Source organism: Callorhinus ursinus, unplaced genomic scaffold, assembly GCF_003265705.2.
Source record: "Callorhinus ursinus isolate GAN/ISIS: 27379988/994484 unplaced genomic scaffold, GSC_fseal_2.0 scaffold86, whole genome shotgun sequence".
Lineage (NCBI taxonomy): Eukaryota > Metazoa > Chordata > Mammalia > Carnivora > Otariidae > Callorhinus > Callorhinus ursinus.
In genome coordinates this window covers 1497251-1521921 of record NW_027397148.1, presented here as the reverse complement: position 1 = coordinate 1521921, position 24671 = coordinate 1497251, and the positions used below count along the sequence as shown (strand labels likewise).

At 37.6% G+C, this 24671-nt stretch overlaps 1 protein-coding gene across 5 annotated transcripts in view; it reads right to left on the bottom strand.

The window, feature by feature from the left end:
• The window catches only part of CEP76 (centrosomal protein 76), a 39388-nt gene extending 14785 nt beyond the window's left edge, over nucleotides 1-24603 (bottom strand). Inside the window, exons 1-10 of one of the 5 annotated variants that reach the window (XM_025865156.2) lie at nucleotides 24175-24603; nucleotides 22947-23102; nucleotides 21820-21901; nucleotides 20969-21193; nucleotides 19629-19814; nucleotides 17759-17856; nucleotides 17258-17386; nucleotides 12361-12549; nucleotides 8179-8345; nucleotides 6938-7271 (exon numbers count right to left, since the gene is read on the bottom strand). In XM_025865156.2, the coding sequence (XP_025720941.1) occupies nucleotides 6938-7271; nucleotides 8179-8345; nucleotides 12361-12549; nucleotides 17258-17386; nucleotides 17759-17856; nucleotides 19629-19814; nucleotides 20969-21193; nucleotides 21820-21901; nucleotides 22947-23102; nucleotides 24175-24237 (1629 nt within the window). In that variant the 5' untranslated portion in view covers nucleotides 24238-24603. Of the gene's footprint in view, nucleotides 1-6937; nucleotides 7272-8178; nucleotides 8346-12360; nucleotides 12550-17257; nucleotides 17387-17758; nucleotides 17857-19628; nucleotides 19815-20968; nucleotides 21194-21819; nucleotides 21902-22946; nucleotides 23103-23605; nucleotides 23988-24174 lie in introns of those variants that run through there. The other 4 variants (XM_073888014.1, XM_073888015.1, XM_025865155.2 and 1 more) reach the window with 4 other exon arrangements.
• Between the last annotated feature and the right edge of the window lie 68 nt (nucleotides 24604-24671).

The following is a 24671-nucleotide window of genomic DNA, read 5'->3' as shown; positions in this document are numbered from 1 at the left end:
CTACAGGTATCTGGTTTTACTTCTTAGAGAAAAAAACCCAATAAACTTTGAATACAATGATGTTAGGAAGTCTCCAAAATCTATACTTCCTTAATATCCACTAGAAAAGACTACATGGAAGAGTCCTACTATGGAAAATACAGTGCCTCTGAAATTTGAAATCATATTTTATTTAACGTTAAAGAGTTTAGTAAGATTGAATCTGCTTAATTTGATTGCCCCAACAGAAATTCAACTATAGTAGGGGAGAAAAATCAACAAATGAATTGCATGTATAATTAAACTCAAATATTTATAAAAAACATTAACTTTTAAACTGTAGAGAGATAAAAAGGTGAAAAAGACATTCTATAGGCCTTTAGGGAGCTTAAAACATGTTTCTAATGGAATGCTGAAGGCAATTATGATTTCATTTAGAACATCAAATGAACTATAGATATCTAGACACATTTTAAAAAAACATTGTTACGAACATAAAAAACTTCTCAAAATCCTAAATATTTTGATTATCATAATAGATCTCTACCATTTTCTGATTTTGTGTTCAAGGTTTTAAGTGGTTCCAAGTAACCCCAAAGGTCTATGATCATCTATCTTTTTACCCTGGCAAAAAGTAAATCTCACTGGCTGGTTTACAGGCACCACTAACTTAGTGATTAACACTAGTATCTAGCTCAGTTTTCTTCTTCTATATAAATTCTTATAATAAAATACTGGTCTTGTTTGTAAACAAGACCTAAGAAAATTAAAAGGCAGTATAAGTGATGGAAGGAAAGGGGCAGTAATGAGGGGCTTTCATTCCCAGCAGTGTAGTGAACTAGGTCCTTAAACAACCTATTGCTAATTAAGACCAAACTACAAATGCCAGATTAAATATTTTCCAAAATATACTTTTAAATGCTTTGATGAGTTGGCATGTGAGTACAGCAGATTTTAGAACCAAAACTAATAGTAACTGGGAGCCCGGAAAACATATCTGATAAGTCAGTTTGCCTTTGATGGCCTCAAGGAACATGGAAAACAGGATTCACTGAAGGTGGGGAGTCTATCAGGGAATTCGAAAAGGTGAATTAGAAATAAGTCTCGATTGGCAAAAGACCTATCCACAGAGACCTGGCAGGCCAGAAAGGACTGGCATGATATCTTCAGAGCACTAAACAAGAAAAATATGCAGCCAAGAATACTATATCCAGCTAGGCTATCATTGAAAATAGAAGGAGAAATAAAAACCTTCCAGGACAAACAAAAACTAAAGGAATTTGCAAACACAAAACCAGCCCTACAAGAAATATTGAAAGAGGTCCTCTAAGCAAAAAGAGAGCCTAAAAGCAGCACAGATCAGAAAGGAACACAGACAATATACAGTAACAGTCACCTTACAGGCAATACAATGGCACCAAATTCATACCTTTCAATAGTTACCCTGAATGTAAATGGGCTAAATGCCCCAATCAAAAGGCACCGGCTATCAGATTGGATTAAAAAACAAGACCCATCCATATGCTGTCTGCAAGAGACTCGTTTTAGACCCAAAGACACCCCCACATTGAAAGTGAGGGGGTGGAAAACCATTTACCATGCTAATGGACACCAAAAGAAAGCTGGGGTGGCAATCCTTATATCAGACAAATTCGATTTTAAAACAAAGACTGTAATAAGAGATGAAGAAGGACACTATATCCTACTTAAAGGGTCTATCCAACAAGAAGATCTAACAATTGTAAATATCTATGCCCCTAACGTGGGAGCAGCCAATTATATAAGGCAATTAATAACAAAAGCAAAGAAACACATTGACAACAATACAATAATAGTGTGGGACTTTAACACCCTCCTGACTGAAACGGACAGATCATCTAAGCAAAAGATCAACAAGGAAATACTTTAAATGAAACACTGGACCAAATGGACTTCACAGACATATTCAGAACATTCCATTCCCAAAGCAACGGAATACACATTCTTCTCTAGTGCCCATGGAACATTCTCCAGAATTGATCACATCCTAGGTCACAAATCAGGTCTCAACCGGTACCAAAAGACTGGGATCATTCCCTGCATATTTTCAGACCACAATGCTTTGAAACTAGAACTCAATCACAAGAGGAAAGTCGGAAAGAACTCAAATACATGGAGGCTAAAGAGCATCCTACTAAAGAATGAATGGGTCAACCAGGAAATTAAAGAAGAATTAAAAAAATTCCTGGAAACCAATGAAAATGAAAACAACTGTTCAAAATCTTTGGGATACAGCAAAGGCAGTCCTGAGAGGAAAGTATATAGCAATACAAGCCTTTCTCAAGAAACAACAAAGGTCTCAAATACACAACCTAACCCTACACCTAAAGGAGCTGGAGAAAGAACAGCAAAGAAAGCCTAAACCCAGCAGGAGAAGAGAAATAATAAAGATCAGAGCAGAAATCAATGAAACAGAAACCAAAAGAACAGTAGAACAGATCAACGAAACTAGGAGCTGGTTCTTTGAAAGAATTAAGAAGATTGATAACCCCCTGGCCAGACTTATCAAAAAGAAAAGAGAAATGACCCAAATCAACAAAATCATGAATGAAAGAGGAGAGATCACAACCAACACCAAAGAAATACAAACAACTATAAGAACATATTATGAGCAACTCTATGCCAGCAAATTAGATAACCTGGAAGAAATGGGTGCATTCCTGGAGATGTATCAACTACCAAAATTGAACCAGGAAGAAATAGAAAACCTCAACAGACCTATAGCCACTAAGGAAATTGAAGCAGTTACCAAAAATCTCCCAACAAACAAAAGCCCAGGGCCAGATGGCTTCCCAGGGGAATTCTATCAGACATTTAAAGAAGAATTAATACCTATTCTCCTGAAACTGCTCCAAAAAATAGAAATGGAAGGGAAACTTCCAAACTCATTTTATGAGGCCAGCATTACCTTGATCCCAAAACCAGACAAAGACCCCATCAAAAAGGAGAATTACAGACCAATATCCTTGATGAACATGGATGCAAAAATTCTCACCAAAATACTAGCCAATAGGATCCAACAGTACATTAAAAGGATTATTCACCATGACCAAGTGGGATTTAGCTCTGGGCTGCAAGGCTGGTTCAACATCCGCAAATCAATCAACGTGATACAATACATTAACAAAAGAAAGAACAAGAACCATATGATCCTCTCAATAGATGCAGAAAAAGCATTTGACAAAGTACAGCATCCTTTCTTGATCAAAACTCTTCAGAGTATAGGGATAGAGGGTACATACCTCAATATCATAAAAGCCATCTATGAAAAACCTACAGCGAATATCATTCTCAATGGGGAAAAGCTGAGAGCTTTTCCCCTAAGGTCAGGAACGTGGCAGGGATGTCCACTGTCACCACTGCTATTCAACATAGTATTAGAAGTCCTAGCCACAGCAATCAGACAACAAAAAGAAATCAAAGGCATCCAAATCGGCAAAGAGGAAGTCAAACTCTCACTCTTTGCAGATGATATGATACTGTATGTGGAAAACCCAAAAGACTCCACCCCAAAACTGCTAGAACTCATCCAGGAATTCAGTAAAGTAGCAGGATATAAAATCAATGCACAGAATTCAGTAGCATTCCTATACACCAACAAGACAGAAGAGAGACAAATCAAGGAGTCGATCCCATTTACAATTGCACCCAAAACCATAAGATACCTAGGAATAAATTTAACCAAAGAGGCAAAGGATCTGTACTCAGAAAACTAAAAAATACTCATGAAAGAAACTGAAGAAGACACAAAGAAATGGAAAAACCTTCCATGCTCATGGATTGGAAGAACAAACATTGTGAAGATGTCAATGCTACCTAAAGCAATCTACACATTCAATACAATCCCCATCAAAATACCATCCACCTTTTTCAAAGAAATGGAACAAATAATCCTAAAATTTGTATGGAACCAGAAGAGACCCCGAATAGCCAGAGGAATATTGAAAAAGAAAAACAAAGCTGGCGGCATCACAATTCCAGACTTCCAGCTCTATTACAAAGCTGTCATCATCAAGACAGTATGGTACTGGCACAAATACAGACACATAGATCAGTGGAACAGAATAGAGAGCCCAGAAATGGACCCTCAACTCTATGGTCAACTCATCTTTGACAAAGCAGGAAAGAATGTCCAATGGAAAAAAGACAGTCTCTTCAACCAATGGTGTTGGGAAAATTGGACAGCCACATGCAGAAGAATGAAACTGGACCATTTCCTTACACCACACACAAAAATAGACTCCAAATGGTTGAAAGACCGAAACGTGAGACAGGAGTCCATCAAAATCCTAAAGGAGAACACAGGCAGCAATCTCTTCGACCTCAGCCGCAACAACTTCTTCCTAGAAACATCGTCAAAGGCAACGGAAGCAAGGGCAAAAATGAACTATTGGGATTTCATCAAGATAAAAAGCTTTTGCACAGCAAAAGAAACAGTCCACAAAACCAAAATACAACTGACAGAATGGGAGAAAATATTTGCAAATGACATATCAGATAAAGGGCTAGTATCCAAAATCTATAAAGAACTTATCAAGCTCAACACCCAAAGAACAAATAATCCAATGAAGAAATGGGCAGAAGACATGAACAGACATTTTTCCAAAGAAGACATCCAAATGGCCAACAGACACATGAAAAAGTGCTCAACATCGCTGGGCATCAGGGAAATCCAAATCAAAACCTCAATGAGATACCACCTTACACCAGTCAGAATGGCTAAAATTAAGAAGTCAGGAAACGACAGATGTTGGCGGGGATGCGGAGAGAGGGGAACCCTCCTACACTGTTGGTAGGAATGCAAGCTGGTGCAGCCACTCTGGATAACAGTATGGAGGTTCCTCAAACAGTTGAAAATAGAGCTACCATATGATCCAGCAATTGCACTACTGGGTATTTACCACAAAGATACAAAAGTAGGGATCTGAAAGGGTACGTGCACCCCAATGTTTATAGCAGCAATGTCCACAATAGCCAAACTGTGGAAAGAGCCAAGATGTCCATCGACAGATGAATGGATAAAGAAGATGTGGTATATATACACAGTGGAATATTATGCAGCCATCAAAAGAAATGAGATCTTGCCATTTGCAATGACGTGGATGGAACTGGAGGGTGTTATGCTGAGTGAAATAAGTCAATCAGAGAAAGACATGTATCATATGACCTCACTGATATGAGGAATTCTTAATCTCAGGAAACAAACTGTGTGTTGCTGGAGTGGTGGGGGGTGGGAGGGATTGGGTGGCTGGGTGATAGACATTGGGGAGGGTATGTGCTATGGTGAGCGCTGTGAATTGTACAAGACTGATGAATCACGGATCTGTACTTCTGAAACAAATAATGCAATATATGTTAAGAAAAAAAAGAAGAAGATAGCAGGAGGGGAAGAATGAAGGGGAGTAAGTCAGAGGGGGAGACGAACCATGAGAGACGATGGACCAGACGATGGACCAGACGAAAAACAAACTGAGGATTCTAGAGGGGAGGGTGTTGGGGGGATGGGTTAGCCTGGTGACAGGTATTAAAGAGGGCACATTCTGCGTGGAGCACTGGGTGTTATGCACAAAGAATGAATCATGGAACACTACATCAAAAACTAATGATGTAATGTATGATGATTAACATAACAATTAAAAAAACTATTAAAAAAAAAGAAGTCTCCTAGGATTCTAGTCTTTGACGGTTGTATGTGTTGCATATAACTTTTCCCACTCCAACTGTGCTCTTTTCACTCTTGACTGGTTTCTCTTCATGAACAAAAATTCTTAAAATATACTAATCTTTTTATGTTTTTTATGTTTTTTTTTTAAGATTTATTTATTTGACAAAGAGAGACACAGAGAGAGGGAACACAAGCAGGTGGAGTGGGAGAAGGAGAAGCAGGCTTCCCGCCAAGCAGGGACCCGACATGGGGCTCGATCCCAGGACCCTGGGATCATGATCTGAGCCGACGGTAGACGCTTAATGACTGAGCCACCCAGGCACCCTGTTTTTTATGTCTTCTTAATGTACAAAAGAATCTAAATGGCTAATAAGAGGTTTGATCTCATTAGTAATCAGGGAAATGCAAATTAAAGCTAAAATGAGGATATAATTTTACATCCAGCTAAATTAGTGTGATAGGAAGAAATAAACAAAACCAACCTGGAAAAAAATGAATATGAAAAAACATAACCCAATATTTTCAATGGGAATAATATGAATAAGTACTTCACAAAAAAAGAAATCCAGGGGCACCTGGGTGGCTCAGTCGTTAAGCGCCTGCCTTCAGCTCAGGTCATGATCCCAGGGTCCTGGGATAGAGCCCCACATTGGGCTCCCTGCTCGGCAGGAAGCCTGCTTCTCCCTCTCCCAACTCCCCCTGCTTTTGTTCCCTCTCTCGCTCTCTGTCAAATAAATAAATAAAATCTTAAAAAAAAAAAAGAGGGCACCTGGGTGGCTCAGTTGGTTAAGCGACTGCCTTCGGCTCGGGTCATGATCCTGGAGTCCCGGGATCGAGTCCCGGATCAGGCTCCCTGCTCAGCGGGGAGTCTGCTTCTCCCTCTGACCCTCCCCCGTCTCATGCTCTCGCTCTCTATCTCATTCTCTCTCTCAAATAAATAAATAAAATCTTAAAAAAAAAAAAAGAAATCCAAATTAGTGGTATTCAGCAAAAGTCTGAACTAGTTAACATTCTTCATTTCTAGAAGAAAGTAATAAATTCTAAAAGTATTAATGAATTTGGAAATTTTTGAGTCTTAGAAGCTAACTCTCATGACTTTCAAAACTTCAAGCTTCTTAAGGGCAGGAACTAAATCTGCTTTCTTCAGGGCTAGAACAGTGACTGGCACTATCCCACCTGCCCTCCTCCCCAAATCGTTAAATATATAAACAAATTAAAAAAATGCGTGAAACTACAAATTTCAGTGTTAATTACCTTCCTGTGTTCTGACACTAGCAGCCTTAGCTGCATTTCTATTTCATTACTTGTTACTGAAGCATCAATTGTGGATGCACACAGAGGGGGAAAGGGAGGAAGGGATGTTGTAGCTCCCGGAGCACACACAGATTTGATTGCTTCTTCACTCATGGGCTTCCATTTGGATTCATCATTCAAATCAAATACACAGATTTCTACTGAGTCAGAGGGCTGACAATTTCCCAGGAACATCTGATGATTGAAAACACAACCAATTGTTCGATATGGGTACAATGGTTTGGGCTGTTCAGCAACTGGAGATTCATCAGGATTGGCAGGTTTGTGGATGTACCTAAAAAAAGTAAATCATCATTTTATATAATAAAAACTTAAAAATTAAGAAGGCAACACCTACTGATAAAGATACTTAAGGCTATAACTATTTCCTAGGACTAGAGTTTAATACTTGTTTTTTCTTCTTATATTTCTACAATTTGATTACTCTACAGTAATTGTATGGCACATATTATGATATAAAAATCAACTTTATTCAACATGAAAATATATTCTATGTATAATCATTAAGATCAAAACTGTTCATCTCAAATAACACAATTAAAATAACTTAGCTACAACTAAATAGGTACAACTAATTAAAACAATTATCAACCAGGGGGAAATTTAGAAAACTGAGAAGATGGCCCAGGGCTACACCTTTAGGAACTCCAACATTTACAGATAAAATGAAGGAGAAGTGAGAACAGCCAGACAGGAATAATGAAAACTGAAAGACAGAGCTATGGGAGAAGCTAAGGAAAGAGATGGTCCCAGGAAAGAAGGAGGAGCACGCAACTCTTTCAAAATCTGATGGCAGTCAAAAGAACTAAGAAAAGTATACAGTGAATTTACCAATGTGGAGTTAGTGACGTCAAATTTTCAAAAGAAATCATGATTTACACCCTGAACTTACTTTTAGGCTTGAGGAAAAACATCAGAAAAAGCATATGCCAATTACACAAAATTAAAAAGAAATCATTTATTTTTTACCAATATTATGTTGGTAAAGAATATTTTAGATGTACAAATTTTCTTCAAATTTAGTATTTTAATTGAAGTAATGTTTTACCTAGTTATCAAAAAGGCTCTAATAATGAAAATTATCAGGATGTGCCTTTGAATACCATCAATATAAACAAAGAACCTATAATTTCAAACATTTACATCTTCATTTTAATATCCTTATAACATAGTTGACAAACCTGTGACCTGTTAAACTCTCCCAAAAAGTGATAGTCCCATCAGTTCCACAGGTCATAACCCATGCGTGAGGTACTCCTTTTGCCTTAGTCCCAACACAGACAAAGGCTTCTAATCCATATCCAAGAAGAAGGCTGCATAGAAGGTTAGCATGATCTTCACAGTCACCCTAGAAAATGAAATGAATTAAGTATTCATTCTTTCAGTTTCCTCATTAAATATCCAATAAAAATTATAATTAAAAAGCAGTATTAATTTTTTCATTTTTTCAAGTTTTTTTTTTTTTATTTTTAAGTAATCTCTAAACCCAACATGGGACTCAAACTCACAACCCTGAGAGTCACATGCTTCACCAACTGAGCCAGCTAGGCACCCCTAGATTTTTTTTTTTTTAAAGGTTTTATTTATTTACTTAGGAAGGAGCAAGAGAGAGAAAGAGAGGAAAGGGAGAGGGAGCAGACTCCCCACCCAGCAGGGAGCCCAACATGGGGCTTGATCCCAGGACTCTGAGATCACGACCTGAGCCGAAGGTGACTGAGCCACCCAGATGCCCCTAATTTTTTCTTTTAATCATTAGTCTAGTGGTAAGCTGAAACAATTGGGGACAGGGGAAAGAATACACTAATTTTAGAAGAACCTAAATTATTTTACAAAGTCAGTGCTCACAAATCTGATAGTCATAACATATATACTTTAAAAGGGGACATTCAGGGGCACCTGGATGGCTCAGTCGTTAAGTGTCTGCCTTCAGCTCAGGTCATGATCCCAGGGTCCTGGGATTGAGCCCCACATCGAGCTCCCTGCTCGGCAGGAAGCCTGCTTCTCCCTCTCCTACTCCCCCTGCTGTGTTCCCTCTCTTGCTGTGTCTCTCCCTGTCAAATAAATAAATAAAATTGGGCGCCTGGGTGACTCAGTTGGTTGAGCGACTGCCTTCGGCTCAGGTCATGATCCTGGAGTCCTGGGATCGAGTCCCACATTGGGCTCCCAGCTCAGCGGGGAGCCTGCTTCTCCCTCTGACCCTATCCCCTCTCATGCTGTTCTATCTCTCTCTCTCTCTCAAATAAATTTCTTTAAAAAAATAAATAAATAAAATCTAAATAAATAGATAAATAAATAAAAGGGGACATTCGGATTCAAAAGTTTATAAAAAACTCATATAACATAGAAAAGTAGCAAGATTTTAAAGATGAATAGATAAGAGCTAAAGGACATGAACAGACAAGATGACAAATGATACATCAAGAAATGCAAATACATGGGAAAAGACTCAAACTTAAAACAATGAGTTACAGTATCTGTACGTGATCATTTTAAGGCAATACATACCAGGAAAAATGGCTGAAAGAAGAAAATGTCAACAATGGCTATAATTATGGAAGGTTATATATCATTTTCTCTTCTAGTTTCTAAATTTTCTTTGACAATATATTACTTTCACAACTTAAAAATACTATGAAAGCTACAAAAACAAAATATCTGATAATCTATAAAAAAATAAAAATATTAAAACAGGCTACAATTACATGAAGATATGTATTTAAGTGCAGGACTACAGGTAATATACAAAAGCAAAATTTTAAGTTCAGTGTTAGCCTGAGGGGTGATTTCTTTCCCCTTAAATTTTGTATTAGTGGCTCTGTACTGCTGTTTTTTGATTAAATATACTAGAATCAATAACATTTTAAAACGTCAAATTTGACTTTTGAAAAATATATCCAACCTTTTAGACCCAGTAATTTCTATACTGAGATTTTATACTAAAAATTTTCAAAAGAAAAATAATAATACTCCCAAAGATATTCAATGAAAATATTCACTCACAAAGATTTAAAAAAATTAGAAGCAAGCTACTGTAGCCAAAAGAAACAGTTCCTACAATGGCAATAGTTAAGTAGATTTTGTAATCCACTAAAGAAAACTTTATACAAACATTAAAAGATGGAGATCATAAAAACTGTAGCAACAACTACATGGGAAAATGTCCACAGCACAATGTTAAATTATAAAGCAGGACACAAAACTTTATTTATATCTCAATTATAATCATGGAAAAATAATATATACACAGAGAAACACAAAAACATAAAAAGAGATGAAACACTGGCAATAGAATTATGGGAGAAATTTCACCCTTACTGCTGTAATGCTCTTGTTTGTGCAAGAATAACTTTTTCAATAATTTCAAGCTTCTGGGGTGCCTGGGTGGCTCAGTTTAAGTGGCTGCCTTCTGCTCAGGTCATGATCCCAGTATCCTGGGATCAAGCCCTGTGTTGGGCTCCCTGCTCAGTAAGGAGTATGCCTCTCCCTCTCCCACTGACTCTCCCCGCTACTTGTACTCTCTCTCACTCTCTTTCTCTCTGAATAAATTAAAAAAAATTTTTTTTAAATTAATAATTTCAAGATTCTAATTTAAGGGCGCCTGGGTGGCGCCCTTAAATTAGTTGGTTAAGCGACTGCCTTCGGCTCAGGTCATGATCCTGGAGTCCCGGGATCGAGTCCCACATCGGGCTCCCTGCTCAGCAGGGAGTCTGCTTCTCCCTCTGACCCTCCCCCCTCTCATGTGCTCTCTCTCTCTCATTCTCGCTCTCTCAAATAAATAAAATCTTTAAAAAAAAAAAAGATTCTAATTTAAGATGTGCTTTCTCTTTAAACAAACTCAGGTAAACAAAATGAATCAAAGGGGTGATTATTTGTTTTAGGAAATATTTACATAATGACTCTAAATATGTACCATTCCTGCTATATTTGAAATAAAAAAGCTTAAATCCAAACACACAACTTTTGGGAACCACAACTTGAGAATAAATCAAAATAATTTATTGATAATGTTTAACTTTTCGTTTTTTTTAAGAAAGAAATAGTGTGGGGGCGCCTGGGTGGCTCAGTTGTTAAGCGTCTGCCTTTGGCTCAGGTCACGATCCCAGGATCTTGGGACTGAGCCTCGCAACAGGCTGCCTGCTCTGCGGGAAGCCTGCTTCTCCCTCTCCCACTTCCCCTGCTTGTGTTCCCTCTCTCGCTGTGTCTGTTTCTGTCAAATAAATAATCTTTAAAAAAAAAAATTAAAAAAGAGAGAGAGAGGGTGCGGGAGGTGGGGAGAAGCAGGGTGGAAGGAAGAAAGAAGAGAATCTTAAGTAGACTCCATGCTGAGCGTGGAGCCTGACTTGGGGCTCAACTCCACGATCCTGAGATCATGACCTGAGCCAAAATCAAGAGTAAGATGTGTAACTGACTGAGCCACCCAGGAACCCCTTCAATTTTTTTTTTTCCTTTAAGATTATTTATTTATTTATTTGAGAGAGAGAGAGAGAGAGAGAGAGAGAGACCATGCAAGAGAGAGAGAGCATGAGCAGGGTGAGGGGCAGAAGGAGAAACAGACTCCCCACTGAGGAGGGAGCTCGACTCAGGGCTCAATCCCAGGACCCCAGGATCATGACCTGAGCCGAAGGCAGACACTTAACTGACTGAGCCACCCAGGTGCCCCCCACCAATTGTTTTTAAGATAAAATCTTCCTAACAAATCAATCCCTAAGCTAAATAGGCTCTTCAGTATAAGCTTTGCCTTGTGAATGAATACTCATACTACTTATACAACCTCAGACAAAAATTATTGCAAAACAAATAAATTAATTTTTTTCTATTTCAGAACTGAAATGCTGAAGATAGTCTTGTTTTCATATTATCAACATTTTTAGAACACAGAAGATTAAAAATATCACATAATCTATAAAATTCATTTATTGAATTAACATCAGAAATGTACACAAATTCTTATATACTTACACTTGAAACTAAACAAAATACATGCAATCCAAGATTTTCTTCCATATTCATCTTGTACTGCCATTTTCTCTTTTAAAAAAAATGTATCATCTAAATAGATTTTAAAACATGAATAGTACTAGAAAGACCATGATCCTGGTCCCAGCACCGTCTCTAATTCACTGTTTAATTTACCTCTATATCTTGATTTCTGACACAATAGTACTTGTCTTCACCTCACAAAAATATTATGCTAAATAAGAAACTACACAAGAAAATAAAGTTGCTAAGTTTTTTATGTATTAAAAACAAAAGATTCTGACTAGTTCAAATTGATAATTTACCCACTTTTCTGTTTTCAAATGCAATCAATTCACAATAACTATGATGTACTACTTTTTAATTCTATTACATGTGTAGAATACCTTGTTTCTACAGAGAAAGGCCAGCAGAGTGCACCATTGTTCCTGTTTACCTCCTCCTCCAATAACAGGGGCTCTTTCATAACCAAGGACATTAACAAATCTTGCTGCCTGCCTTGGAGTATCCAGAAGCCTCCCAGCTCGAAGTGGTTTAATATAGGAACAGACTGGTCTATTTATCCCATTTTCATCCTGGGGGAAGAGGGTAAAAACATCAACTGTAAGGATAGATTAATTATTCCCAATTTTAAAACTTTTTCTTAGAATATATTAATGTGGGACAAGATAATTCTGGATAACACTTATTGAGTGCTTACCCTGCATCCAGCACTAGGTAGCTAAGTGCTACGCATACAATTTATCTTTTAATCTTAACATCTCTTACTGTTTTCATTTCATAAATGAAGAAACTGAAGCTACAGGTATTATGCAACAGAGCTGGGATTCAAACCCTTAGCTGTCTCCAAAACTTGTGACAATAAGAACTTGAACTACCATGATTCAGCAATCTCACTCCTGGATATAGATCTGAAGCAACTGAAATCAGTATCTCAAAGAGATATATGCACATCCATGCTCACTGCAGCATTACTCACAATAGTCAAGATATGGAAACAAGTAAAATGTCCTTTAATGGATGAATGAGTGAAGAAAATGTGGTATTACATATACAATAGAATATTATTCGGCTATAAAACAGGAGATCCTGCCATTCGTCACAACACGGATGAATCTGAAGAGTATTAAGCCAAGTGAAATAAGCCAGACAGAGAAAAACAAATCCTGTATGGTGTCACTACATGTGAAATCGTTATTAAAAAAAAAAAAAAAAAAGGCTGATTTCAGAGAAATAGGAAATAGAATGGTGGCTGCCAGGGGTTGGGGAGAGGGAGGAATAGGGAAGATGTACGTCAAAGGGTACAAATTTTCAGTTATAAGAAGAGTAAGTTCTGAGGATCTAACATACAGCATGGTGACTAGTTAATACAGTAAACTTGAAAGTTGCTGAGAGTAGATTTTAAGCATCCTCACCACATGAGAAAGAGGTAACTATGTGGGGTGATGGATGTGTTCATCATCTTAATCCTGGTAGTCATTCCACAAAGTATATGTACATCAAATTATGTTGTACACTTTAAATATAAACAATTATATTTGTTAATTACTCCTCAATAAAATTAGGGGAAAAAAAGAACTCCTCTGAAAACAGAATAGGCAGGTATTTGGGGGATGGAGAGGGGATCTAAGACAAAGTATTCTTTCGTATTATCATACAGAACTTAATACTGTATATCCAAACAGAATAACTTGTCTGATTTACTGATCCAACAAGTTATCAGAGCTCATTTTTAGTTTGTTTCCATTACACTTGGAGATCCACAGGAAACAAGGATTTGTTAACCAACTGAACTGAAAGCAGACTTTTAAAAATTATTTAAGGAAAACATCTTACATTTTTAAAATAGAATGTGTCCTAGCATTTGAGCTGAATAACTACAGGGCATACAAAAGTCTCTGATGACTGTCCACCGCTGGGCTTTTTGAGTTAATACTACCAAAGCCCACATTTCCCTTACATTCATGGTTACTGAGATGACAAAGTCAAAGGATTACTTTCTATTCAAAATTCAAAGATAATTTAACACTCTCTATCATGGCAAGGCTCCTGGGAAACAAGGCCTAACTCAGAGAAATAACTGTTTCAATTATCAGAACCACTGATGTCTTTCTATACCACAAAAACATCACCTCTCCACTATAATCCCATACCTTAGCAAGAAAAAAAAAACCCCTATTATTTATATTTAATTATCATGAGAAAGATCATGAATTTTCTTACATAGAGCAAAGATTTATTATGATTTGACTCATAACTATGGTTCTCAACTCTAAAAGGCACTGACTTTTTTCCGTCCTCTCCCACCCCACTGTTACCTCCCTGGCTCACACACATCCATGGTGGCCTCCTACTCTCCATCTCCCCCGTGCTATCTTGGGAGTCAGAAACAGAGACAGAACAAAAGGATCAGCTAGGAAAAAGCTCAAATAGAATGATGAACCAAAGACAATTAAGGAAACTAAGGAACAGAGACAGGAAGGAAATTTAAGTAAAGGGTGTTTCAAGGCACTCATTTCAAAAACAGAAAATCATGATTCTAATTTTGGAGGGAAGTAGAAAACTATTATTTGGATTTCTTTTACATTAACTCAGTATTTATTTATTTATTTATTTGACAGAGACAGAGAGAGAGAGGGAACACAAGCAGGGGGAGTGGAAGAGGGAGAAACAGGCTTCCCGCGGAGCAGGGAGCCCAATGTGGGGCAGGGAGCACAATGCGGGGGCTCGATTCCAGGACCCTGGGATTATGACCTGAGTCAACAGCAGACGCTTAACGACTGAGCCACCCAGGCACCCCCACATTAGCTCCTTATTAATTATTAATCTAGTATAGTGTGAGAATATTGTCTTGAAATCAAAATCTGAACATTAAAAGGATAGACTCCAACCTCAAGTGATTTGTAACATTTTCTTAAAACTTAATGGCCTTGGGGCGCCTGGGTGGCTCAGATGGTTAAGCGTCTGCCTCCAGCTCAGGTCATGATCCCAGGGTCCTGGGATCAAGCCCCACATCGGGCTCCTGGCTCAGCGAGGAGCCTGCTTCTCCCTCTCCCTCTGCCTCTCTCCCTGCTCATGCACTCTCTCTCTCTCTCTCTCTATCTCTGTCTCAAATGAATAAATAAAATCTTAAAAAAAAAAGGCCTTAAAGATGAATTTCTATAACTTACTTTAAAATTTCTTACACTAGAAAATTTAAAAGCTATTATTAAGTGAATTACTATTGTACTATAGCAAAACAATGAGGAAGAAAAAGTACAATAGATTATTAAGTAAAACAACTCCAAGGATTCTACAGATGTTTGGTTAAGATAAAGGTAATTAACTGAGTTCCTGAGTGGGCCATTTAGTCCTATTCTTATAACTCCACCAACAGAGAGGAAAGGAATGAGTACCTAAAAAGTGGATGCATTTGCCCTAAATCAATCATCAATAGTAACATCTGAGAATACAAGATATATCATTATACATTTCATTACAGCAATATTTCTCATATTATCTATAATATATCCCCATAAACAAAATGTCTTGAAAATTTTGGTACTTTAGCTTCTAAACCTGCACTGTCCATTAAGAATGCCCCAATCCTATGTGGCTTTTTAAATAAAATTAAATAAAATTCAAAATTCAGTTCTGTGTTGCCACATTTTGCATGCTCAATAGTTCAATGATTATCATACTGGACAGCACAGAGAACATTTCCATCACTGCAGGAAGATAGTGCTGCTGTAAACTATTTTCTCTTGTGCCTAGAAGCACTGGAAATTCATTTCAGACCATGTATAATAACTTTTTGGTTTAAAATTAGTTTTTGTGATTAGACTGACTGCCTTAAATAAATGTTATTGTTCCTTAACTTCATATCTAGTCAAATATAGAACACAGCAGCAAAAGACACTTTTGGAGAACTGAAGTAAGATAAACATTTTTACTCTATTTATCCAGAGGTGGTCCAGTCAAACCAAAAAAGCACTAGTTGAAACTGCAACTTAATGGAGTCTCCATGACTAAGGTGCTGTTTGATATTAGGAAAAATATTTTACTCTTCTCTTTTATACTGTTTTTTCTATAAAAAGTGGCAATGCCTGGCCAACTGACAATCTCATATGGTTACCATGAGACTAAGTGACCTTATGTGGTTCAAACCTTCTTACAATGAATTCTAAGAGATGGGAACTTGTTTAAGTAGTATTTCCTAAAAAATATCCCCGTTCCGATTTGCATAACTGCATCATCCTCTTTCTCCTCCTCTTTCATTTGCCATTTCTCTGATTCACTTCCTCACCCACCCATTCTTCTCTGGTCCCAGATTCCACATGGCAATGCATAACCTCACCTCAGACTAAATAGACAGCAGGGAGCCAGTTATATTTTGACTGGTTTCTCTTTGCCCCATCCTGACATCAATGCTACCTGTCTGCCCAGGCAAACAACGCAGAGACAATGCTCCTGGAGAGTGAGAAGCTGTTTCCCTCATTTCCACCACTAGTCAATGAGGCTCTCCCACTTTTAAGCTCCTCATCTAGAAACTGAACTACTCTTAGCCCATCCTACTACGTAGGGTAAAACTAGATAAACGCACAGGATCTGAGATATATTAGTCAAAATACCACCACACTATAACTCATAAAAACATCTACATAAGGTTGGATAAATATAAAATATGCGAATGGTTCCTCAGAAGTTACAAAATATATGATCTAATATATTTTATTATATGATTATATGTTAATGAGAGAAAATAGGCTTAGGATACAGGAAAATAGAAGCAGAGATACAGAACTGAAATGCTGCAGTTAAATATTACTGGTCACTGGTTCAGAGATTTTGGCTATATGGAATTATTACATGTAATAATGTCTTTAAGAAGATAGCCTAATAATGTATATGCCTAAACATACATGCACACTTCTGTACATGAAAGCCCCACTTCTGTACATGAAAGCTGAATTTACATTAACTGCAAAGTATCTTAGTATTTAATCATTTAGTACTAAATATCACACTCCAAATTAAACAAAGTGGGTCTTCATCTATTTTAAATCAAATATATTCAAAAAGGATTTAAAAAGAATAATTGAAAATGAAAAGCAAAATAAAACAAAGATTGTGTTATGTCACCTACTCAGTGAAAGAGTACTATAAAATCATACTCGATTTTTACAAATAGTTTCATTTGTCTGGAATAAATACATTTTACAAATTTCATCTTAATTGAAATTTACATATACAACAGTAAATCTCAAATATAGGTGTGAACCTTTTCTAATGCAATTTACAAACCTGTGCAAAAATCTTAACCAGCCGTGAGTTGTGTGAAGGTCGAATTTGCAAATATTCTCTCCACCACTGCTTTGCATATACAAGAAATAATCGCTCTTTCTCCGCAGTTTTCTGACGTTCCAAAGCAAGCTTGAAATTTAAAAAAATATTTCCTTCAATTTGTTTTTTCTCCTTACATACTCTAAAATATGTAACAATTCAGCATCCTTTTCTCCATCTCTACCACCACCCTAACATGAGCTATCATCTCTACCATCTATCTCTAAGAGCCTCCTGACTGACTTCCCTGTATCTATACCCCACCCCATAATCTCATCTCCATATAATGGTTAGTGATCTTTTCTCACAAGACAAACATTTTTAAATAGATCATATTGTCATTCTTTTGCTTAAAACTAGTAAGTGATAATTTTCTAAAAAGAAAGTACTTTCTAGGATCAACAGGTAAATATACCACTATGAAAACAAATACACAAAGAAGAGAAATTCAGAATTATTTACCTGTGTGTTCACTACTTCTTGAGATAATGTTTGATTGAGTGGTGGGTACATCTCAAGTTTTATATTTAAAATTCCCACAGAAACTTTTGATTCTGTGCCTATAAATTTAAATAAATATTTAGAACTTCAGAGGTTTCCAAACTATGTATATTTAGTCAGCCAAAGTCTAACCAAAATAATTAAAGAATTTTGTGCTTTACCTCTTACATGAAATACAGATAATATTCAACATCATCTTTAATATTCATATTAAAAACGAACCAAATCATATTAGTTTTTATTTTGCGTGAAGACCTTTATCTGATTATAAAGAGATTACCTATTTTCTGAGTTTGCTTATCACATTTTAAGGGGCTGTTTGGATACAGAGGAATTGGTATTCTTAATTTAATGAAGACAAAAATGTATGCCAACCAGATTTACATCAAAAACAAAGTAAAGCAACAGTTAACATCTCATTCTCAGAAAATATTTATACTTTATCATATATAGTAATTCCTATCTATCCCTTCCTATATATATTTTTTTAATCCCTTCCCATTTTTCATATCACATGTGAGTACAAATTTGCAATCCATTCCTGGATTTAAAGAATCAGAAAACAAATATACTTTTTTTTGTTGTTACCAGAACTATTTACTATTTCTCTGGTGAATCAGAATATACTTGTTTCTTGGTCACTACTATGATAACCATGTTAGGACTGTATCTGAAGACAAATATGGGGTATCTTTTGAAAATAAATATCCCACATAAAACTTTTTCACCTACTTTCTATTTAAGGAAAAACACATTCCGGGTCTGACTTATCAGAATCTAAAGTCCTAAAGCTATACTGTCCACTGGCCAGGTTAGACTATGCAACTTAGTTTCAATACCAAAGCAATTCCTTTACATGTTATGCATAAAATATTGGTAGGTCTTATTTTATTAGCAAATATGTATTACACATCAGGTAGTATGCAAGAGTCCAAGGAGACAATGGTGAATAAGACAGGCACCATCGCTGTCCTCAAAGAGTACTATTCACAGATATTGTCAATGAGCAAGTTAGTACCTCTTTGAGTCCCACGTTCCCACATGTAAAAGGATGGAAGAATATCAACTCCATAACCTTTAAGAACTCTTGCTGCAGGAAGACACTGGTACTAATGGGGATGCACTGTACACTGGAGTGTGCTGGAATAGAGGGTTTTTACATATGCATGTGTGTGAAGAATCTTAATTTTCTTTACAGTCTTATATACAATCAAATAAATTTGAAAAAAGAAAGCAAGGGATGCCTAGGTGGCTCAGTCGGTTAAGCTTCTGGATCGAGTCCTGCATCAGGGTCCCTGCTCAGTGGAGACCTCCTTCTCCCTCTCCCTCTGCTGCTCCTCCTGCTTGTGCACACTCTCTCTGTCAAATAAATAAAATCTTAAAAAAAGAAAGAGCAAGTAAGCCCCATAAAAATTTTTTTCCTTAAGACAAGGTCAGATTGACTGTGAAGTTCTATACTTATAACATGCTTCATGACATTTCCCAAGACTACAATACTACAGTCCAACTATAATTCTAATGAAATCCTTTTTTTAAGTATTTTTAAAAAAGATTTATTTTAGGCAGGGGGGAGAATGCACACAAGTGCAGGCGGGGAGGGAAAGGGAGAGGGAGTCTTAAGCAGACTCCATGCTGAGTGCAGAGCCTGATGCGGAACTTGGATCTCACAACCCTGAAATCAATACCTGGGCGGAAACCAAGAGTCGGGCGCCCCCTAATGAAATTCTTTTTACACGTTTCCTTCTTGGTTTACAAAGGTATTCAGAAAACATAAAATGTATTTATAAACAAGCTGTGGCTATAAAAAGGTAACAGTGATTAATCATCATACCTACACCCATAAGTTCCACAGTAAGACTGGTCATTCCATTTTCTGAGCCCAAAACTGATCGCCATTCGAGAAAATAGGATGCTACCAAAGTAGTCTCACCAAATATGTCTGTTTTAATTAGCACCATATGAACTGGATCACTTATTGATAACATTGTTGTTGAATCAGCCATTCGAGTTCCATCACCTGGCAACATAAACCAAATGCACCACATTACATATTGTTAGGCCAACACAGAAGAATACTTTTATTACAAAGGATACTAATAATAACTTATATAAAACCAAATAAAATAATTTGGTAATGCTTCAAAAAGCATACAACAGATTACTTTATAAAAAAAAGTACAATCCTGGGGCACCTGGGTGGCTCTGTTGGTTAAGCATCTGCATTTGGCCCAGGCCCCTGGGACTGAGCTCCATGTCAGGCTCCCTGCTCAGCAGGGAGTCTGCTCCTCCCCCTCCCCGCCCCTCGTGCTCGCTTACGCTCTCTCTCAAATTAATTAATTTTTTTTTTTTTTTTAAACAGCCCTATTAGGGCAACATTTTTCACTGGGGGCAAAAAAAATTTTCTGTAAGGTATTAACTATCTAAAATTCTGAAGGTATAATTTTATAACTTTGCTAAGTTTACAAATGTAAAGATTTCTCTATTGAACATACAAAATACGTTAATAGAAATAATGTAAAACAATTATGGGAATCAAGTATATAATTTTAAAGTTATAAAAATGAGAGTTACAGATGCCCATCCTAATTTTTATTTTTGAAAGTTACATTAACATCGTAAATCTAGCTATCTTTCATAAATGAGGATTATGTTTCATTCTCTACTATATCCGCAGCACTTACCTACCATAGCATAATGCACCTAACAGGCATTTACTGTTTGACTGATTGATTTGAGTGCACGTGCGCACATGCAAGTGGGAGGGGGAGAGGGAGAGAGAATCTCAGGCAGACTTTGCGCTGAACACAGAGACCGATGCAGGGCTCGATCCCACAACCCTTAGATCACGACTTGAGCCAAAATCAAGAGTCAGATGCTTAATCAACTGTGCCACCCAGCCCCCCACCATACGCATTTAAAAGTTTACTATTAACGAGGCAACCATCAAGACAATAAAAAATAATCTTCAGGGAAAATTAATAAGCAGAAAATAAAGCAAGAAGGTGGGTGGAAGTCATTTATATAAAAAAGAGCAGTGGAGAAAATAAAAGCAAAGTAGGAAGATTCATTCATTATAAATCTCTCCTTACAGTAAAAGTTGTTATGGTTGTTCTACAATGAAACCAAACAAAGATTTACTCAGTTAAGTGACAAATTATCATTGCTCCTTACCTAAGCTTTCTCTGTGTACTTCAAGTAAAAAGCCATCATGAAAATCTGGTTCACAGGCACATGGAACAGGTTTAGAACGAAAACGTTGGTTTCGAAAATGTAAACATAAAGTAAAAGTTGAACAAACTTGTCCCGGTAAAGGCTCAGGTTCTTGTAGATGTTCCAAAAAAGCTTTTCCACCCAAAACCTGAAGGTAAAGATACCTCCGTGTTGGATCAATATTAGCTGTAAAGTGTAGCAATATATATGAGGAAACTGCCAAATAACTTAAGGAATGTGATCAAGACAATAGGAAATAATAACTTAACAGAAATAAAACCAAAGACTAAATAAAGAAAAAGAGTAACAAATTTACTCTATACCAGGACCATTTACAACCAGGGAAGAAAACATGCATAATAAGCTATCTTTATCTGAGTTTATATACTGGCTACTTTTTCCCAGTTAGAAAGGAGTCAGAACCAAGGTTTAAGAAACCTTTACTTTTTGGTTGCTTATCCAACACTCCTTCACCTCCACAAACCAACTCAGACAAATATAAACCCAGCAAGTGTACTTGTTAGGTAATTACCATTAAGAAAAGCAAGGCTGTATAAAGTTTGTAAAATATACTATTAAAACATGAGAAACAGGTGATCCTGTTTTTGCTTCCACTCTGTGATACATTAAATCTTCTGACATACATACTTCATGCAAAACAGAATCTAAGTTTTTTGGATGATTAATCACAAAAATGGTAAGTATTTCGTTTGAGAAAGAAAAAATGTTTTCTATCAAGTACCAAACATTACAGCACATCAATATGTAATACTGTGCAAAACAAAATCAATGTTAAAAAGAAATACACATACTTTTTTTTAACAACGTTGAATGTCTATCAGTAAAACAAACAGGTTGTTTTGGAGAGGAAGGTAGCTCTTGATCAACACTATCCTAGAAAGGCAGGAAAAAAAAATGAAAACAAATTAGAAAGCAAAAATTATGGCTAAGCAAGGAAATGTCAACAATGGGACTAAGAAGTAAATAAAAGTAGATAGGATAAAGCCCCCCTCAAAGAAACTCTTATTTTCTCAGTACAATTAAAATAATGAAAAGCCTGCAAAAAAAGATGATGCAACTGGTCACGCCTAAAGTCTAATAAGGAATTTAACTGTCTTCAATGTCCACAGAACGCAAAAAAAAAATCCTTAATACCTTAAACAAGGTTAAACTTTTTCTAAACCTAATATGACATTTGACTTATGATTCTACCATGAACTGATTTTAATAAGGGAATGACATTCACACAGAAGTTGTTATTGGGTCAATTTTTAAACAAATGGGTTTATAAACCTCAAAAACCAAAAAAGGAGGCTGTATTAAAATACTTATTCCCTGGTGTATTATGCGGTCCATCCAATTTTTACATTATATTACCCAGGTATTATTAGGTCACAGTTTCTCATTATTGCCTCATTTTCAAAAGGAGGCCTACTTACTAATTTGTGCACTGAGGCTATCATCCCACTACTGACCTATTTGTATAAAGAGATTTGAAGGTTCTTACACAATTATTTTCTTAAACAAATTGGTAATTTGTTAATCATAGAGAATGGATTTCCAAAAGAATGTGTTTATTTAAAAAATATGCCTAATCTAAAAAAATTATAGAACACTAGTGGAAAGAAACTAGGTTATGGTGAACTAATTTAACTGAAATAGGTACACTTACAGTTACACAACTAGAGAATGACAATAGAAAATTCTGTCATTTTAGAGAGAAAAATATAGTATGTAACTCCAATCTCTTTGATACATTATCCTACTTGCTACAATAAAGGGTAGAATTAGCTTATACTTGAAGTAAGGATATTACTAGACAAAAATGGTCTTGTTTTAAAGTGATTTTTACTAAAAAGAGGCCCCAAATACGAACCCTATAAGCAGCATTAAGCATGGGAACATACTCTCAAAATTTTTTCCCTAAAAGATTACTCACAGTAACAAAATTAAGTTCTTTCATCACATCATCAATGATTCCCCGACGTCTAAGGGCTTTGATCAAATCTTCTGTTGATAACTGTTGTTGATCTGGTGCCAATTCTTCCCGTATTGTCTCAGCAAGGATTTCTCTTATTCTGCCATGGACATCCATCTATGTAGAAAACTCGCATTACAATTTACATTTATGAAGCCATCAAACGTTGCCAGTTAACTAATTTCTTTCTAAAACACCCAAAGGAAAAAATGGGAGCGTGGATAGACAAAATTCAGGAAGGCTTCTCAAGCTAATAGTAAACGTAAAATTGTTACCAGAATTCAATGAGAATAAAGGCAAGATTTTTTTAAAAGAAAAAAATTTTAGGATGAATTTCTTTTTTTAGTACAAATTCTAGAAATAATTTCTACTGGTTATCTACTACCTTTGTTACCATTTCCCCACAAATAACACTCAACAAAAACAGACCTTTTGAAAGAGAGTGTAGTATAATCAAGAGAACACAGATCTGGAGGAGGAGATCAGAGTACGAATTTCAGCCTTCAACTTATTAGATGTAACCCTAAGTCAACTTTTTTACCCTTTATGAATGTGGAAAAAATAGTGCCCTGTCAAGATTACTGTGAGGCTTCGGTAAAAGATGCTAAATAAACACTTACCACAAAGCCTGGCGTACAAGTGTACAATAAACGGTAGCTTTTATTACTTCAGCTTACTGCATTCAGCTGAGCACCTTAACAATGCTCTTCTTGCGCTCCGAGGTACCACACACACTTTCATTACAAGACCTTTACTAACTTCCCTTTCATGGCTTCTTTAAAAATTGCTGATTTGGTTCAACTTCAAAGAAGTAAGTTTCACCCCTAACGTAATTCTAATTCCTGAACTCTGAATATACACCTGCTCCAAACACAACTTGTACCGGATCTGATACCCAGTAACGGCAGGATGAACGCTTTATCTTCACAGCCGTGCTATCACTCTGCCGCGTTCTGTCACCTCAGACTCTCACTAGTACTTGCCAGCATTGTCCTCTTTCACCGAGGCTAGAAAGCGGCCCCGGCTGCAGACCCGGAGCCCGCCCAGCCCGCGCTCTGCCCCCACAGCCTGCGCTCGCGTCCCCGACACACAGGCGCCGCCGTCGACTGGGCCTCGGGACGCCAGGCTGGGCGCTCAGCACCGAAGGCGGCCGGAGGGGCCCGTGTCGCCCGGCGCCCGCGGCCCTCACCTTGCTCAGCTGCTGGTGGATGAGCTGCTTCAGCTCCGAGGCTTTCTCCGGAGGCAGCGACATGCTGGGGCCGGCGCCTCACCGCGCTTCTCCCCACTTCGGGCGCGCCCCGGCCAGCCCCGGAAAGCCAGTCGCGGCTGAGCAGAGCCGGCGCGACCGATTGGCCTCACGCAGCTCCCGGAGGGCGCGACGCCGCGTCAGGGCCGGTGCTGGGCGGGAGCCGAGGCAGCGGCGGCGCTCAACTGTTGCTTTCAAACGGCGCGGACTACCAGGGCTCGGGCTGCCCCCCTCCCTGCCTGACCACCTCCGCCTGCCGCTCCCTCCCCTGGGGGTCCCCATCCCGCGAGCTCAGCGCTCCCCATCGGCCTGCCCCGCCAGAGTCTCCGCAGGAACTGCCCGCCCTCATCTTTCCCCGGTCACGGGCCCTTTCCGCCCTGCGGACCGGCAGATAGCTGGACGGGCCCTTCAGGACCCCACGCCGAGCCGCACGACGGGCC